Source organism: Lepidothrix coronata, unplaced genomic scaffold, assembly GCF_001604755.1.
Source record: "Lepidothrix coronata isolate B3197 unplaced genomic scaffold, Lepidothrix_coronata-1.0 Scaffold21, whole genome shotgun sequence".
Lineage (NCBI taxonomy): Eukaryota > Metazoa > Chordata > Aves > Passeriformes > Pipridae > Lepidothrix > Lepidothrix coronata.
In genome coordinates, this window is record NW_016690201.1 from 5,600,030 (window position 1) to 5,619,100 (window position 19,071).

The 19,071-nt window shown below is 37.9% G+C and overlaps 1 protein-coding gene and 1 long non-coding RNA gene across 2 annotated transcripts in view; both read right to left on the reverse strand.

Annotated features, from left to right (window-relative positions):
* The window catches only part of LOC108493991, a 112,568-nt gene extending 112,404 nt beyond the window's left edge, over positions 1–164 (reverse strand). Inside the window, exon 1 of the long non-coding RNA XR_001873696.1 lies at positions 108–164. This is a non-coding gene — a long non-coding RNA (uncharacterized LOC108493991). The remainder of the gene's footprint in view (positions 1–107) is intronic.
* A 3,524-nt stretch (positions 165–3,688) lies between these two features.
* The window catches only part of NCAM2 (neural cell adhesion molecule 2), a 276,833-nt gene continuing 261,450 nt past the window's right edge, over positions 3,689–19,071 (reverse strand). The window contains exons 17-18 of the mRNA XM_017808019.1: positions 15,089–15,208; positions 3,689–9,544 (exon numbers count right to left, since the gene is read on the reverse strand). Coding sequence (XP_017663508.1) covers positions 9,433–9,544; positions 15,089–15,208 — 232 coding nt within the window. The 3' untranslated portion in view covers positions 3,689–9,432. The remainder of the gene's footprint in view (positions 9,545–15,088; positions 15,209–19,071) is intronic.

The window sequence follows — 19,071 nt, forward strand, 5'->3', positions numbered from 1 at the left end:
CTTTAACATGTCAGCAAATGGGCATGTACCCAATTCCCACCTCCAAAACCTTTTTTTTTTTTCATTCTACACCTTTAACCCAACCTGAGAATATAAAAACTTCTTACCTCTCTGTGAATTTCCTCCCTTACTCTCCGAGCCCTGGCATCCCCAACTGGCCCTGCCCACCCCTGAAGCTCCCCCCCCAGCTTACCCACAACTCCTATCAGCCTCCCAGGGCTGTGTGCCTCTGCTCCAGCTGCGCTCACAGACCAGGTGGATCCTGGCTTCCTGGGCTAATTTTGACCCTGCATCCCCACTACGGGGTCCCTGGGCATTGGGCTGCCCTGCTCCTGGGCTGAGGATGGTGGTAGAGACCCTGACTGCCAAACTCTCCCAGACCCCCCCCATGAGTCCCTCAGCAAACCGGTGTCAGGGAGCTGCCAGAAGTCGTGGCACTTTGACAGTGGTTATCTTTCAACAGCATCAGGGGACTCGAATACTAAGCTCTAGCTGCTTTGTGGGGTTTTGGGGTATTTTTACTTAGTGGAGTTAGCAGCAATTTAATCAGTAATCAATAGAGTGGCTCTTATTACTTTTTTGCCTCTACGTTACTGCTTCCCTCTCATGCCCGTATCCAGCAGACAGAGTGGTATCTTCAGAGGCCCTGGACTGATGCTGAAATTAAACTCTCAGAAAACAATCAAACGCTTTCCTTGGTCAACTGTTCAGCATGTTCGTGTCACCATCCTTCAGCGTAACACAAAAAACATGGATGTTTTAGCTTAAGGAGTTTATGTTGCCTTGAAGAATACAAGCGTATTGTATGGAAAAAAGTGCCTGGCAATGATATTATAGCTGTGTATTACATCACCAGATTATACAAGTGGTTTTTAAATGTTTTCCTTTACTCAAAAGAAGCGAAAATCATACTTTTCAGAGTAAATGCCTTTAATTTTTTTAAGGATACTATTTTCTACTGAGTATATACCTTTTAGAGAGAAGGATAGAAAAAAATACTGCAGCTGGGCATGTCATGAATACCAAGAAGGACAGAACCGCTACTCCAGTGCAACAATTAACACTTGCATCCCATTAGGGAATGGTCTAATTACAAAACTTGTCTATAATTAAAACCTTTGCATAGGAAACCTCTAATATACATCACCACTTTTGCCCTGCGAAAATTCACACAGTAGTTTGAATTTCAGTGCAAGCACCCTGTCGATTAAATGTGCACACTATATGTCATTACTTTCTCCAAATTCTTGTTTCCTAAAATACATATGTCATTCATAAATCCTTTTGAAAGCAATTCTTAAAACAAATTAATTTTTATTTATTATGGACTTGGAAATTGTAATGGCAGTACATAGGAACTTCTCATTTCTTGGGGTTAAAGGCTGTTTAGCCCTTCAGACACAAGTAAATCATAAAAGTTTTTTTTCCTCTGATCTATGATAAAAATAAGTGCCAGAGTAAAATTCATTCATCATGTTATGGTCTAAGACAATGAAACTCCTTTTTAAACTTTAAAATAATAAGATATCATTTCTCCCTCAATAGTTTAGTCCTAAAAGATGGCATTTGCTTAGCAGAAAAAGCTTTTCTTTTTAATTAAAAACTTTTTTGTTCACCTTATCATCAGATTCCCTGTAAGAATTCTACAAGTGTGTGCTTAACCTGATCACCCTCCTGCCAGATGTAGTTCATTCTGCTTTCTCAGCAACACCACTGACAATATTTATATTGGCTCTAACTGGATACATTTCATTTCTTTGTTTAATCAGACTGAAGGACAGTATTATCTTTTTTCCAAAAAAAAAAAAAAAAATTACAGAAGTTAAAGTATGACACTAAGCTCGATTTAGAGGTTTAGCTTTTTTAGGAAGTGTTTAATAAATCACCAAAGAAGTTCGAACCATATCCCCAACAAGAAGCATTTTCCACATAGGAATGAGTTTACAAATGAGTTTACACAGTTTGTTTTTCAGGATCTGCTGGGTCTCAAATGAAAAAGTTTTAATCAAGAATCAGTGTGGCACATTTTTTTCCATTTCATTTTGGAGGTTTTTTGGTCCAGTGCTATCTGTGACCAATTTAGGAATGACATGGGTAAACAAATTGTTCTTATCAAGGTACCTGAGTATAATTTTAAGTATTTTATCTTGTATTTCAAGTAACATCTGAATCACATGAGAGAATGATATATTGTGACAAGGCTGAATTTTAAAAGGTTGAATCTGTTTCTGAAGATGTCATACATTATTTTTCCATTATCAGTAGTTTGCAATAGTTGCATTTACTGCTCACCTCTAAATTAAAGGGGGAACCTCTCCTGCAGACAGTGCACTAAACTGATTGACTCTCAAGATACTTGACCTAAATTTGTGCATCATTTGAGAAAGTCTGTTTATTTTCTGAGCAAGAGACATGACTATATGAAAAATTTTCTGTGGTGTACTGGTGTTAACAAGACACTGAACAAGTTCTCATGCACAGTTTTTCAATACAAAGAGGTATTTTTATTATTTGTTAATGCTGTCACTGACACTTAGGGAAACACATGCCTAAGACATCTGCAAGGTCAGAGCTGAAGGGTGTGTGGAAGGAAGAAGATACAGCTGTGAAGATTTTGTTGGGTAGAACAATATATTTCTCCTATATATGGCCCCTCCTTTCTTAGGCTGGTGTGGTTTTTTAGAACTTAGGTGCCACTCAGAAAGCTGATTCTTAGGCATGAATACACAATCTAGCAAGTTTCTCTTAGGTTACTTCATTTTATTGGTGGTAAAAAGGAGGAGATTTTGCTCTGCCATTTCAGGGGAGTGCCTGGGCTGTATTCTCTGAGGTGTGCTTTGCCCATCTTCTGTCTTACTGGAATACAAACCAGCACTGCAGTAAAAGCACACTACATTGCAGACTATGCCCAGCCTGTTACCATCAGCTCCTTGTGGTGCTAACACAGTTACAAGACTTTTGGAAGATTCAAGGTTTGGCAAAATAAGGAGGCTTCTGCTGATAATATTTTTTCTGGCATATACTAAATACCTTTAAAATGTTGCGCTTGTATGGAAAAAAGGAATATTATCTATCAACACTAACACTTAGAGGGCTGATCATAATGGGCCTCAAGCTCAGGATGCTACAATAGATGTATTTTGACAGAAAAGAGAATAATAAATTGTAGGTCTGTGTGAGCGTTTTTCAGTACTTCTATAAAGAGGGTAAAATAATTGATATGTTTCTTTTTGGCAATGAGACTCTTAATGAATCAGACATCTTGACAGAAAGATGCTTAGCAAAAATAAATATAATGACAACACTTCATTAAAGTAAAAGTATCTTTACTATTAATATACAAATGGTGAAGAGTGACAAATAATTGATATACTTTAAGCCATACTTTCAATGTCTTTCATAAATACAAAACCAGCATCTGCGATATTACTTCTTTTTACAGTATAGAGATATATATATATACACAGCATTTCATAGGGACATAAGATTCTGAAACAATAAACAAACTAGCTCCAGTGGTAGCTAACTTATCAATATATATTTCAGGTGGCATATATCGCAAGTGGGCTGTTGACAACATGTGGAATAACAAAAACAATATATGGTATGCTTTAGCTTGTACTGTACACAGCATACAAATACGTACCGAGTGCTCATTGTAGCAGGAAAGCTTTTTTTTTTTCCTTTTAAAACCTTGTCTAAGTAGTTCAAAATTCGTAGTGAGAACTCTACATCATGAGCAACAAAATTATCTTCTGGGGGGGTTTGACTGCTTTGTGTATTCGTCACTGCTCTATAGAGACTCTGAGGGTTTGTTTTCCCTTCCTCCAACCCTGCATTTTAGGTTTTAAAAAATGCAGCCTAATTACATGGTAGAGCTAAAGGATACAGCACGGTTAATGTTCCCTCTTCACTGGTTTTCACAGCTCACAGTGCTTTGCCTTTTGGCAATGCCCTTCAGCAGCCTCTCCTGCTTCAGTAGCTCCCCATTTCCCCTGTCAATGCTAACGAATTGAAGCCCTCTCTTGGCTCATTCTTTGGCACCCGTTCTCTCTGGAAGTTGCTTTCCTGAACTCTGCTGGCACTGCATCTGGTCATCCCACCCGCACCCGATCTCACCTGTGACTTAAAAGCTGCCAATACAAATTTGGCAATAAATATTTATCTCATTTCTCTGGGCTAAAAATGGCCAATATTCAAGTTTGAAAGTCAAACATCATGAGGCTCTCAAAGCCTGTTAAGAGAAAAGATAGACTGCTAAACTGTGATTTCTCAGAACCTGATCCAAGGCCAAATTTGTAAGGCTTCTTTTTGGCTCAGGTTCAAATAAATTGATATAAGAACACATCTATATGTGCAGTGGAAATACTTAAAACTTATCACTTAAGATCACTTAAAACATAGTGAGTGGTTTCCCCCCACTACTAAAGAACTGCTGTCAAGTGGACAGGCTACTTCAGGAACTGATATGAAAAAATCTGAAAAAAGGGGGTGGATCCTTTTTAAAAAAGATTTATTTAGCCATGGTAGATTTTCATTGGTCAAAACAATTATCTGAAGCTAAACAAAGATATGTTTTAAGAATGTTTTCATCCTCACCTGAAGAAGTGTCACAATCACAATGAATTATTTAAAGAGATGTTTTCTTTCTGGACATATGGTAAAGTATGGAAAAAACTGTCATCAGATATTCTATCACTATTTCCTGATCAGTACAAACACCTGATAGAAAAACCCCCCTCTGTGCAAAATGTTAGCAGGAGCCTGGTGGGACATTTAAGTTCCACTTATACCTAGAAGCAACTTGATCAGCTGAGGACATGCAGAGCCTCGCTGAGGTGGATGGATGGATGAAATTCAGGCTCTGCTGAAGTCATTTTGTGTCTTACAGCCCAACGACACCTGGATTACAGTGTGGCCCTTCCTGCAGCACCCTCAGCACCCCTCCATAGGTCAATTCATAACAGGGGTCTTGAGCTTTTCCAGTAAAAGGCCTTTATGGAGGTTCTTTAATCAGGAGTGATTATCATTCATCAGACACAACTACGCTACCAAAATGTTACTTCCTGTGACAGCTTACCCAGTGATGGTGAGGCTGCAAATGACTGCGAAACAAATGTTCACTCCAGTTTTTCTCCAGGGGTAAAAATGGTGGGAAGATGCTCCACATCATCTTTCAAATTTGAGAAAAGATTTTAATATTTTAGGTCTAAGCACTTAAATAGAACTAAGGAGACTTTCTGTCTGACTCTTCAACTTGATAAATTGGTCAAAACACCCCCGCACATCCACCATGTGCTCCATCTACTTGAAAGTTTTCAGCAGTAATACACCCACTATGACCCTCCGTGGAATTGTGATCTCAATTGATTTTTTGAAAAATTTGTGTTTAAAGTATTTACGTGACTTCACAATAGTATCTCCAGTTTAATGTCACGGTAAAGCTTTCAATTATTTTAAACAGGCTTTGTAGACAAATTATTGAAGATTTTTCTTTAATAAAGCAGAGTGGCATGCTATCAAAAGGCACAAATACATTTCCATTATCTGGTCTAGGAAACAGAAAAAAAAATGGCATGATGATTATACTACAGTTTGATGATTGGCACTTAAATAAATAATAAAAGTAATTACCATCATAAAAAAGAAAGCCACTTTTTTTTTTGGATGAACATCAATGCAGAGGCTGAAGACAGCAGGTGGAATTTACTATACCAGGAACTGTTGTCAAACAGCCTTTGTAGATGACGGTCACTGTGTAAATACGTTGTAAATATCTATGAAGAGATAGAAAGTAGGCCCAGTCCTGCAAGTTCTCCTATGAAAGTACATCCATCTTCCTGCTCACATCCACCCCACTGGTGTCAGTGAAGTGCCATATGTGGGGTGGGTTCGGCCATATAAAATTTCTTGCAAGACTGAGGCCTAAATAAATTAATCTTTGTCACATTAGGCATTAGCATCACCAGAATAGTAAATATTTTTAAAACCACAAAAAAAACTTAGAAGTCAAAAACCCCAAATAAACGAACAAAACCAAGAAAAACCTCTCCAGGGTACATTCATATACTAAATTGTAAACTATTAATTAAAACTTTGTTACTATTGTGGTAAATCAGAACAGAGGTCTACTAAAAAAATTATAACAAGGAGTTCTAAGTAATTTTACTTAATTGTACTCCTTACTTTTTTTGTTGAAAAGAGATTGTCACTGCCACATTTCATATCAGTAATAATTTCAATGGCTCCCTCCCACCCTCGTCCCTGGAGTATGTTAGTGTAACAATTCAGATTACTTTTACAAATAGTTATATTTTGTCAACTCTTCTGACATTTCATACTAACACTTAAAATTACTTTTAGACAGTAAAAGTGACATTTATACAGATATCTGTTTGTTGGTTTTTTTTTTTTTAGTCTAGAATAGGAAAAGGAAATAAACAAATGTTGTTATTCCAGTTCTACACATATCTTACAAATTACTATGAGCTGTCCCTCATTTGGAAATATTTGCAAATATCAGTGTTTTTCCGCATTCTTTCATAGAGTTTGGCTTTCTCCTGCACAGCACAGAGTCAAAGCACAAGAGATTACCTATTAATCCACAGACCAAAAAGGTATGCTTGGACAGTCCATCAGGAAATAGAACTGTTTTATTCTCAGCCCTCATATAGCCCAGCTGGCAAGAGGCATAACAGCAAGAAGAAATTAAATACTCCTGGAAACAGATTTTGGTTTGTAAACTAATATAATGGGAAATGCTTTTACTTTGAATATTGAAATAATTTTGTGGAATATTTTGCTTGTGAAGAGTAGCACAGGCATATTAGTAATAATGTGCTGACAAGATCTCGTAAATCTTCTAATTCCTTTATATTGGAATTAGAGGCCATATTAGGGGAAAAAAGAAAGAGGAAAAAACTCCCCACCAATATCGTCCATGATTTTTTTTGTGTGTGTGCATAAGTCCAACTAAAGAAGTACTAAAATTTGAAATGCATCTGCAGTTGAGCCTGGACAGTGCTACTTCTGCCCACATGGTATAGGCAGCTTCTTGTGCAACTGCTGAGGCTGGCTTCAGGAAAAGCACCATTTGCCTGGGGAGGATTGACTTATGTGGATATGCATGGCACCACCTTACTTTGTGATAGCAGGTAGAAGATCAAGGATGTCTCCTACCTTCATCCTCACCCTGGAAAAAGTATTGTGTGAGAGGATGTTCAGCCACACCAACCGCATTGTTCTCAACTGCTGGAATTGCCCAGGTCCCTTCCTTGCATTTTGATAGAGCAAATACATACTTTGTACAAAGAATATATATTCATATATATAAATAAGACAACTGGTTCTCTTAATTATAGGTTAGGGGGCAGTTGAGCTCACTGTGTACTCAAAAAGGAACAGAACAGAAATCTGACAGACAAGCAGCTCTTTGGTGGTACTGCCTGCTCAGGATGTGGGAACAACAGTGAGAGGTCATAAAGGAATGTCTTCATCTTTTCTTCACCCAGAATTAGTGCCTTAGCATTAAGAGAAACTTCCTTTCAGCAATTTTGAATTATCATCTTTCATGATTTTCATCCCACACTACTATCCCCTCTTACCCATTCTTTTCACTTTGGTACTAGTTTTGTAAGAGCTTGACTTCTCGTCCTAACCACACCAGTGGCATGCCTCTGTCCTCAACTACTTCGGTCATCGCACGTATTTCCCAAAGTGAGGAAAAGTTGTAAAAAAACCCCATAAAATAACCTGGTTTTGAAAAATAAGACAGCTCTAATAATTAAATATATCCTCCTTAGCTCTTTCAAATGCACTTAAGCTTGGGTTAACAAGAAGGGTATTGTGACATTTTCCTCAAGTTTAAGGACATCCTTTTAAAATTCACTTTCAGTTTTACTGCACAAAAGACAACAAGTGTAAGAACTTCAAATATGAGCAGAATTCAGATATAGCATGGACACAAAACAATTTGCTGAGCAAAGCTACACTTAAACCTCAGGCATGACTTACATGTGGAAAATCCACAAAGTACTCTACCATTTACTCCTGTCAAGTAAAACTTTTCAATCTAGTTTTCTATATGGTTTATCTACTTCTTCCAAAGCAAGACTTTGAAGAGTTTGGTAGGTGTGGATACACTATGTTGCAATGGAAACAAACTATATTGTTCCAATTAGTGATTAATCAATGATACTAAATATGAATGATTTTTGCATCAAATAAATCTGTCAAATTTCCAAGTGGGGCATGTTGACCAGAATAATAAAAAGGAATATCTTAAGGAAAGCTTAACAGGGAAAAAAATGAATTTGGTTGAATATAAGACTGCATTAAGTTAATAATTTAATACTGTTCCTAACTGTTAAGGCAAAGTCTGCCTTTCCATCTGTTCTTACATCTTATTTGTTAAGACAAAGAGTATCACAAAGGAAATCACAAAGGAACAACTGCTGTTTCAATAAAGCTAACTTTAACGTTTGATGCACTGATTTGGGGAGAAAATGTATCTATTTCACTAAAACACAGTTTCATCCCCCAACTAAATGGTTTGAACTAAGAGCAAAATGAATATTCTATATGTATAAATATGGTGGGAAGAATATTGTAACTTTTCATTTGAAGACAAGATTACGATTAAAAACGAGTTTTCTTTCCACACCTTTGCTGCATTTTAGTTCACAAGTGACCTCCAAAACTTTAATATAGAAAACCTGAAGCACTGAAAATCCAATCCTGGAGCCTTTCAGAGTCACACTCATGTAGTTAGGATGAGGCCAATATATCATTACAAAACAGTTACCAATTTTATTTAAATCCATATATACCATCATGGTTATCAGCTTTTCATTTTACTGTAGAACCCAGGTGAAACTGCAGGTGGACTTGCCTTTGTGTTGAAGAGTGGTTTTTGTTTACTTCAAGTGATAATCACAGCTGGAATGACTACTGAGTATCTGCCAGTGCTAAGGTCTTAAAGGTTATACTGAAACTGTTTTTCTTTTTTTTTTTTTTAAAGACAACCTAAACTTTTGTTTTATTATAAATGGAAATAAATACAGTAGCATATGGCACTTTATGTATGTAGCTTGCACTGTAAGATCTGGAGAGACCTGATATGCTGTTTGTGGCTAGGGGTGCTCTGCAACTTTTCTTCTAAATAGGCATAATTTTTCACAAAATAAATTACAGTTCTTATTCTGCAGATTTGTCAAATTTATACCATGGGACTTGGTGTCAGCAAAACTACATACTAAAACCATTAACAAAAAAATAGAAAGAAACTGTAGACAGGAACTGTTTCATCATATGTACACACGTACTAACTATTCCAAGCTTAAGTTTCCCAAGAAATTAAGGTCAGCTGTAAAGTTTTGGTCACGGGATTACTTCAATCCAAATGCATTATCCAGACAGCTGTAGTTTATCTTATTATGCTTTGCTATCATCTTCTTTTGACTGGATGATATCATTAGCAACTTTGATTTCTATGGTTTCTGGATTTAAAGCTTCTTTGCCATTTTCCTCCTTTAGTGGCAGTTTCCTATCAGACAAAAAGAGAAATTATGATAAGACATAAATAACACAATCTGGAATTTAAGTCTATAACATATGTATGACTTACACAGTTCACAGTGTTTCTAAAACCATAACTTATTGAAAATAATATGTAATTATTTTATTATGTGCACTGGCATTCTTTGCTTTTAAAGAAATCCATGTTAACCCCTTCTATTTCTACAAAGCCATGAAAAGCTAAATGTCACATGATAAGAACATTGCTGCTGCCCAAAATGCAGTTTCATCAATAAGACAAAATTAAAAACAGAATGTCAAATAACTTGACCCAAGACAGCACAGAGATATGTGTTCCATAGGATACTGTGGAACACCTACAGTTCAGCTTTTTGCTGAATATGGATTAAACTCTTTTTTAATGTCTGTTTCTTAATGTAAATTCAGTTGTATACAAAAGAACACAGCTATCATTGGAGATTATACCAAGACATAGGTAAAGAACTTATAGTGCATAGTTATTTAGAAACTTCTACAATTTAATTTTCATAGATCACACAATATAGCTTCATTAATAACTTACAACTCTTCTAAGACCAACTTAGTGAAGACGCTGAGGACTTCTATAATACTTAATACCAATGGCAAAAGAATCCCCACCCTTTTGAATGTGATTTCATTCGAAAAGATCTTGAAAATCATTGATTTCTTACTGCCAGTAATTAGCTATCAAAAAATATAGCTGTCAAAAAGATATATGGATTACTGAGATGTTCCTGTAATAATGTCTCCTGGGCATAATAGCTGTTAATTGTGATTCCAGTTCGGGTTTGCATATGCCATTTTTATTCATAATAACTGTTAAATCTTTCAGTAAATTTCCACTGTGATTGCCTTGATGTCCCGAAGAGCAATAAAATGTTCAAAATCTGTCTGAGGAATCCCCTAGGAATGTCTTGTAATAACAGTGTTTAATGACAGCAAATAAAACAAAACAATACCCAAATTCCCAGCCTTATGAAATTTAAGCCACCTGAAAGGAACTAAGAAAGATGCTGTTTATGTGGAGGTTAAACAGTGAGCACAACCTGTATCTGAGAGAAATCAAAGAGAAGACTAACTCATTCTATTACAGTAAAATACATGGGGTATATTATCAGCTGTCTGGCTCTGAGCACAGAGGGAGGTCCCTACTAATTGAGTGTTTCCCTTGGCACACCCAAGGGAAGCAGATTTCAGCCCACAACAGGACGGCTGAATGAATGGAAACAACAGAATCAACACAAATGTATTTTTAACAGAGGATTAAACACTGGGGCAGAGGAGGTGCAGCTCGTGAGATGCATTTCAGGTGAGCAGGCACATGTGTCAAAGATCTGATAAACTAGCATTAAAAAAAGGAAAGAAAAAAGATCTAATTTAATCTAGTTTTAATAAAGGCACAGTAATTTTTCAAAAGATGGTGCTGAAAAGGGAGGAAATATTTAGTCAAAGTAAAAACTGGGCAGTTGACAGAATATACTGTCTGGAAATTTAAATAAATTGGTTAATGTGGATTAAGACTGTCTTACAAATAATTTCAAATTACTTGAAATAGGAAGGTTTTCTAGAACCCTATTAAAGGATACGGGGCATCTCTAAAATCCATGTTCATACAAACATTGTGATCAAATTAGCCTTGGTTTACATACAAATGAGGAACAACAAAGAAAAAAGGACTACAAACAAATAAAAAATTTTAGTCCTCAAAACTTTCCTCGTCACAAAGTCCACACAGCACTCTTTGACCTTATTGTCTTTAAAAACTTGTGGTGATTTTTTTCTATGATGTGAGTTATGAGTGCATTTATCATTAGACATTATTCTTTTTGACTATGACAACATTTTTGGGTTTTTTTTGGACTTTTCATCTCCATTTGTTTAAAATATTAATTCATATTTAATCTTTAATAATAGATTCAATCATTTTCATCTTTCCATTAATTAATTCAAGTTTAAATGTTCTAATTACACCAATTTTCATACACCTAGTTTTTCTTTAGCTACATCTATTTGAAATCATTTTATATATTTCAGCTGGGTAAACTAATCCTTTCAAATCTTAAAACATTTTATAATAAAAGCCTTTTGAGGGGAAAAAAAAAAGGACTAGGGAACTTTAAAAGTTTTTTTTGCTTTAATCAGATGCTGGTTGCAATCAATCATTAGTAATATTGACTTCCTCTAGCACTGCATGTGGTCTAACTGCAAATGTCTGCTGCTACTACCCATACAAAACTTTAACTAGCATGTTTACTTTCCTATTTCAGAGGAAAATGGCTCCATTTTAATATTGGAATTCACCCGACTTCATTAATACTAAGAAATATTCAACCAATACTGGAAACACAATAATGTCAGACTAGGAAGGTAATTATAGTCCCACATTGCATGTGGTATTTTAATCATATTACAGAACTGTGATATGAAATGCACCGCTTAAATTGATTTCCTGCCAGAATGATTAAAACTTGTTGACTTGCAGGTAAAAGTGCTTTGAGCTAATCTGTCACAGAAGGATTCCAAACCTGGCTTTGACAAGAATCTTACCTGAGATAAAGTAAAACATAGATTGGCAAATGATATACTGAGCAATACAATGAAAACTATTGTTGTAAGAGGAAGTAATCTCTACACTAGTTATTTCCCACAATTGCTTAAATGTCATTTAAGGTTCTGAGTATAATTTGGCATTATTCAAAATAATTCAATTAATTATTCAAAATATTTCGTCTAATTTAACCTCAAGGCTTATCTTGTATACATTTAAAACAGCCAGAATTAGTCAGAATGCATCCCATCATGTGTGAACAATGCCTGCCTGGAATGTTCTTGAAACTTTTCTTTCTTGCAAGCTAAGCCCTTCTCTCCAAGATCCCTGCTGGTCATCCTCACCCTGCCCAGCATGTGCCTTTCTGGCTGTTGTTGGCAATGTGTCTTTGTGTTATTCCTACTGAGAGACTGACTTCTCTATTGCATCCTCCGTTAATGGCATCTCACTCGTGCTTCTCTGTTTTATTGGTTATGACCCACGTCCAAGCCAAAGGTCCTTCTGTGTTGCCCTAGTACCAGTGTCCCTCTAGGTGTCCTGGTTGCACGGTGCTCTTTTCATCTTTAGTTTACTAAGTGGCACTGTCCCAAATATTTAGCTGACTTCTGTCCTGCTCTGCCTTGAACTGCTGCCTTTTGCCATTGGTTGTGAGAGAAAAAAATACCAAGAAGGAAACTGTCATCATTATTAATATCTCTTAGCAGTCCTATTCTTTCAAGGACATAATACCCATCAAAATCCTTATCAGTTGTTCCTATGATTTAGTTTCGGTGGTTTTTTTTCCCATGACAGCGGGGGCTGATTCTTTCCCCCTCCCCTAAGATAATAAAACATTTTTGATTTTAACTTTCTCGTATTTCACTCCTGTCAGTTGTTCTAAAGATTGTGACAAGCAGAATGAATTTAACTGGATTTTTCCTGGTATCATGTCCCCTGCTAGATGCATCTCTTTTGTATTTGCAAGAGCTGGTGCTACAAATAGTCTTGAAACTTGAACAACTGTGGCCCTGGTTCCTTACCCACTAACATATTCTGTGATATCCAAGGCCTGCTAGACTTGTACGGTGTTTACAACTACATTCCCCTGACTCTTTAGATAACTGTGGGTTCTCCACTGTGCCCCTCATTATAAATCTTAATATGAAAAGCAAACATATCACTAGTCATTCAGCAAATTCCACAATGACTTAATTAACAGAAGTTTAAAGTCTTCAGCTACAGGTTCTTCAAAGAAGTGTGTGGTTTAATGTGCAGTTACTTAACACACTCCCTATTTATTACAAGTTCTGGCTTTTGCAGTTTCAGATAATGGCAAAAAAAAAAAAGACACTGTTTTATAAGAACACCCTCTCCTTTTAAAAAAACAACTGTGACTTCATCAAATAATGATCAGGTAAATTTCTATATTTATTATGTGTCTTTGTAGCCCTGACAGTAATCTCATGAGGCAGGAGGTTTTCACAGCACATGGAAAATCTTGGGCTCCAACCAAAGAAACTTGGAGGTTTCTTTAATAATTTAAAATCAATCAACTTTTGAGGCTCAGAAATTAAACTCTTGAGCAAGCAGTTCATGCTCTTTAACACCAGTATTTGGGCTCTCAATAGAAAGAATGGTACTTTCATCACCTTTATTGACAAATTAGTTTCTCTTCAAGCTAAATTTTTAAAGAAAAAAAAGCATTGGAAGCTCTCATTGTAACAGCAAGCTTAGCAAAATACCAGCTCACAAATTTATGGTCCATCCAGGTATTGAAAACTGTTGTTCAGGTACAAACAACAGGCACTTTGCCCAGTTTAATCTGTTCCAGGGGCTGCATCAGCAAAAGAGGAGAGGATCTGACTGTCAGGACCCAGGATCCCCAGGCACAAGGCTGATCCCCACAACTCAGGAGGCAGCTGGAGTCTGCGAGCGTGGGTGAGAACTACTGCAGGGACAGGAAGGGGGCACAAGGAAACAGAGCAAAGCAGCTGCCCTTCAGATCAATTAATCCAATTACACCATGAGGACTTAAATACTCAGCTAAGCTCTCAGTGAAATGAATGAAAGCAGGAAGGGGCCACCCTGTGAGGAGCTGGGTTTCTGGGGCACAGGATCATTGTGCCCTACCTATGGGATGTGTGTGTGTGTCAGTCTAAAGCTATTCCTGAGAGTCAGGAGATTCCCAGAGTGGTGAATAACTTCTGGATGGGTGGTAAAGATGAGCTGTAACCAACTTAAAAAATCCTTGTACTGCTCAGTCACCACTGCAGAGTCAGGAGAGCTTGGGGAGTGAGGTGGCTGCAGGTGCTGGGGCTGGGAGGGAAGGCAGTGTGGGCTGTGACTTGCCTGTGCTGGCCAGGGCTCCCCTCAGGGTTTGGAGGTTAGCAAGGAATGGCAGGGGAGCACTGGGGCAAGCTCTGGTGCATCCTGAGAGCCAGGGAGCACAGGAAAAGCCTTGTCCTCAGCCTCCAGCTCCCTGAATGCAACAGGCAGAACTGGGAGCAGCAGCAGGGTGCCTGGTCCATGTCCCACCAGGACCAGGGCTGGGCAAAGGCTGCTGATGAGTCTGGACCTGTATTGACCAAGAACACAGGAGGAGCTCCTCGGGAGTCAGGGCAGCAGGGAAGAGCAGAAAATTTCCCCGGAGGCTCATTAATCTCCAAACAGGTGATGGTGTAAAGACACACTGCAGGATTGACTCTGTTGTGATGTTGCCACCCAAGGGCTGGATAATGCCCAGATGTGGTTGTACTCTGGGTCACAGAAAGCAGAGAAAAATGTCTCGTGATATCCTCAGCCAGTATATGTGGGGTACCATGATTTAGATGGATTATTGTAAAAAACAAGCAAACCAACCAGCCCCACACTCATACACTGCGCTGCCACAGCAGACCATTCTGGTGGTACTGTGTATCTCCCCCCCAGACTGGAGGAAATCCAGTCCATCCATGCAGCCAAGAGGAGCTTGTGTGAAACTCCAGGGAATATCAGCCTACTTACTCTGGTTCTGTGAGGGGAGTTGTCTCATTTGGCTCATTTACTGGACTCCCATCTTCATGATTGGTAATTCTTTCATCCTCTGTTCTCATTTCCACTATTGGCTCTTTTGATCCATCTTTCCTAAAAATTATTAAAAGAGTCTTAGTCTCTTATCATCATATTAACCATATACATTGCACCTAACGAATTACCAAGATCCCTGCTCTCAAAAGTTGGCAAAAGAAAGGCAGAACTAATTATCAGTGACTAACACCACCAAGACACATTTAACAGTGTGTTCCCAATTCCTTGAAGTCTTCAAAGCATCCTGTATCCATGGTTACTTACCTAACTCTGCAAACATGATGAATTAGCATCTCAAAAGAGCATTTTGTTTATGACTAATAATAAGGCAACAGCCTCTTCGTGGGAATAGATGTAAACTTCCCTAACATAGTATAATAAATATAGGATTTGAAGCCTAGTTATACTTGAACTTCTCTGGCAGTGTTAAAGAGTCATTATGTTTGTATACACACTGCAGAAGTGTGCTTTAATCTCCTGAGATTGTGACAACCCCAGCTGCCAGAGTGGCGTAAAGAGCCCTTGTGTGGTAAAAATCTAACCCCTTCTGCTTTCACTGGTAGAAAAAACTGTTTCTGTGTCATATTTCCCCCCATTTAGGAACAAATGCTAGTGTCTCACATATAAGTGAATGAATAACCATTGGGCTAATTAGACGATGAATTATAAAGAAGGTGAAGCAGTGAGTATTGTCATTGTGTTTTGTTGATAGTCACAGAATCATAGAATAGTTTGGGTTGGAAGGGTCCTTTAGAGGTTATCTAGTCCAAACCCCCTGCAATGAGCAGGGACATCTTCAACCAAATCAGGTTCCTCAGAGTCCTGTCCGACCTGACCTTGAATTTTTCCTGCAATGGGACATCCACCACCTCTCTGCGCAACCTGTTCCTGTGTTTCACCATCTTCATTGTAAAAAATTCTTCCTCCTGTCCAATCTAAATCTACTCTCTTTCACTTTATTACCCTTGTCCTATCCCTACATCACCTTCTAAAAAGTCTGTCGCCATCTTTTTCATAAGCCCCCTTCAAGTACTGAAAGAACGACAAAGGTCTCCCTGGAGCCTTCTCTTCCCTAGGCTGAACAGCCCCAATTCTCTCAGCCTGCCCTCATAGAGAGGTGCTCTATCCCTCTGATAATCTTGGTGGCCTCCTCTGGACTCGCTCCAACAGGTCCATGTCCTTCCTGTGCTGGGGACCCCAGGGCTGGAGGCAGCACTGCAGGTGGGGTCTCACCAGAGCAGAGCAGAGGGGCAGAATCTCCTCCCTCCCCTGCTGCCCACACTGCTTTGGGTGCAGCCCAGGACACGGGGGGTTTCTGGGCCATTGAGAGCATATTGTTGGCTTATGTCCAGCTTTTCATGAGCCAGAATCCCCAAGTCCTTTTCTGCATGGCTGCTCTCAATAATATGACCACGATATAGAAATAACTGCACACTGGTAAAAAATTATTAATAATACTTACTGATTAACAAGACTTACTAAAAGTATTACGTAACTTGCATATAATTTTACTCTCAAAAGGCACACCAAAGTATACCCGATCTATATTTATTTCCAAAAAGAAAACCTCTTTCCATGCAAATATTTCATCTCTATTCCTGTCATCAGATCAGGAATTGTATCCTGGAACTTCATCAGCTGCAGTCTGGAAACAGAGGGTAACTGAGTTACAGATGAACAATCACTTTTATATTTAACAGATTATTTTCTGGACCTTTGATATTCTAGAGAGCAGTCAGTCTGCAATGGGCCAAAGCAAAGACCTGGCTAAATGCTTCTCTAATTCATGTCTCACATTTTCATATAGTTTCTGAAAAAATAATCGTTAAACAGTCTTTTGCAACAGGAAGTATCAAGAAAACTCTACCATCTTCTGGTAGGTATCCTTAAGGAAAATCTTTGTAGGTTAATAAGAGTTTAGCATATATACAGAAACTGACTGGAGAAGAAACAATGGGTAGAAGTCTTAAAGATTGTGTCTATTAAAAAACACCAAACAAACAAAACCCAAAACCCCCAATCCTGTATGTGCTTATTCACCTCTGCAAATGACATTTAAGGCACACAAATGGATACAAAGCTCATTTTGGATGATGCACTAAACTGCCATGGCTACCTCATATCTGTGAAAAGATTATGGATTTAAGCTGGACTGGTGGAGGGACTGATAAGTTCTCCTTGGTTTTTCAATGTATTTAGAGTCTTACAAACATTATTGCATGACCAAAAACCTAAAAAAGATATTATTCATGAGCAGCATTCACATACATGTGCAGAATGTACAAACTGTGTAACATTTCAGAATTCCACAGAAGAGAAAGTGATTTATAGGAAATGCATTATGTCGTTTTTGTTCTAGATGGCTGTGTGTATGTTACATGCATTGTATCACCTACATTAATTGCATATGGAACATAATTAATTACTATATATATATATATATATCCTACAATCAAAGTGTAATATATATATATATATATATCCTACAATCAAAGTGTAACCAAGAACCATAGCACAAACCCGCTCAAAAATCCAGAATGCAAACTGACATATTTAAAACAGGGAAATGTCAGTGTATTTTAGGGAATAGCTGTTAGCATGAAATAAATTCAAATTTTGATTCTTCAAGTCTGTCCTGAAATTTTAGCCTGACAGTTTATTAGTGCAGAGAACAGGCTAAAATAAGAACCGTCACAAGTATTTTAAGACCTGACTGACTGAAGGCCACTCCAGCAATGAAAAGAAATATAGTTAAATAACATAGTTGTTCTTTTAAAATACGTGTCATGGAAGAATTAATATTAAGAGACCAGCTTTATGCTTTCCTGGGACAGCACAGAATGGCATTTGGGTATGATGTTGATAAAAAGGTATAAACTGCTGTCAAGTGACATTTGCAGCTTTATTTCCCTAAGGTCTTCCCGTTCAGGAGGGTCTGTACACCAGTTTGTACTTGGTCACTCCTTGAATGGGAAATTAAAGCATAAACTGAAGTGCTGTGCTCAACAGGAAAGGACAGCTGAGCCAGAGCCAGAAGCTTCACATCTTGATTCTATTGATCCAGACAGGTCAGCTTCACACAATAGAAAAAATATCCTTAATCTTTCTCTTGCTGTAAGATGGGGAGAGCTAGGAAACAGTTATTTTATGGCATGACTTTTATTCAGAAGCCTTATTTGATGGGAGTAGTCTCTGCTTGCTTACAACTGGTTTTGTTCTATGGAGCTGTTTCCAAAAGGGAACCTCTTTTAAGAAGAACCTAACCAAGACATGTAGTCAAGTTAAGGAAGACACAGTCTGAAACCCAAAAGCCAGAATTAAAACCAAAAAAAGGCTTTTACACCTCCAGTACTGGCAATGGAGAAACCTGTTACAGCTGTGAATAATGAAGGCTGCAAAATCTACTCTGCTCTTACAGGCACCTGGGGAAGGATGGGATCTAGGATGCTGCAGGACAATAAACTGTTATGCCTGACTGCTGGGAGAGGCACAGAGGAATTGGACCAGTAAATATTAATCAGCCACACAAAGACAGCATTCTCTCATATATTACAGTGTATGCATAAGTTGTCTACCAGATGAACATAATCAGGTAATTAAGCATATTTTGGTAAAAAAAATGGAACTGCTTAAAACAGAGGACCACAAGTAATCCTCTCTCCAGGTTACATATTGAAAGCCCTGTAAAGGCTTGGTCTCTAAAGTATGGTTATTTTATGCAGTTAGTAATTGAACTGTTTTGCCAGAGATCTCAGTATCCACTCTTAATTAAGGGACCATATTTGCACATAAATGATCAGTTCATTCACCTTTGTCTGATGGAGTAGCCACTACAGAAGGGTATTTGTGATAATTACGATTGTTTATTTCCCACTCATGTTTAGCAATCTTGTTATGAAGAACAATCACACTCACCACCA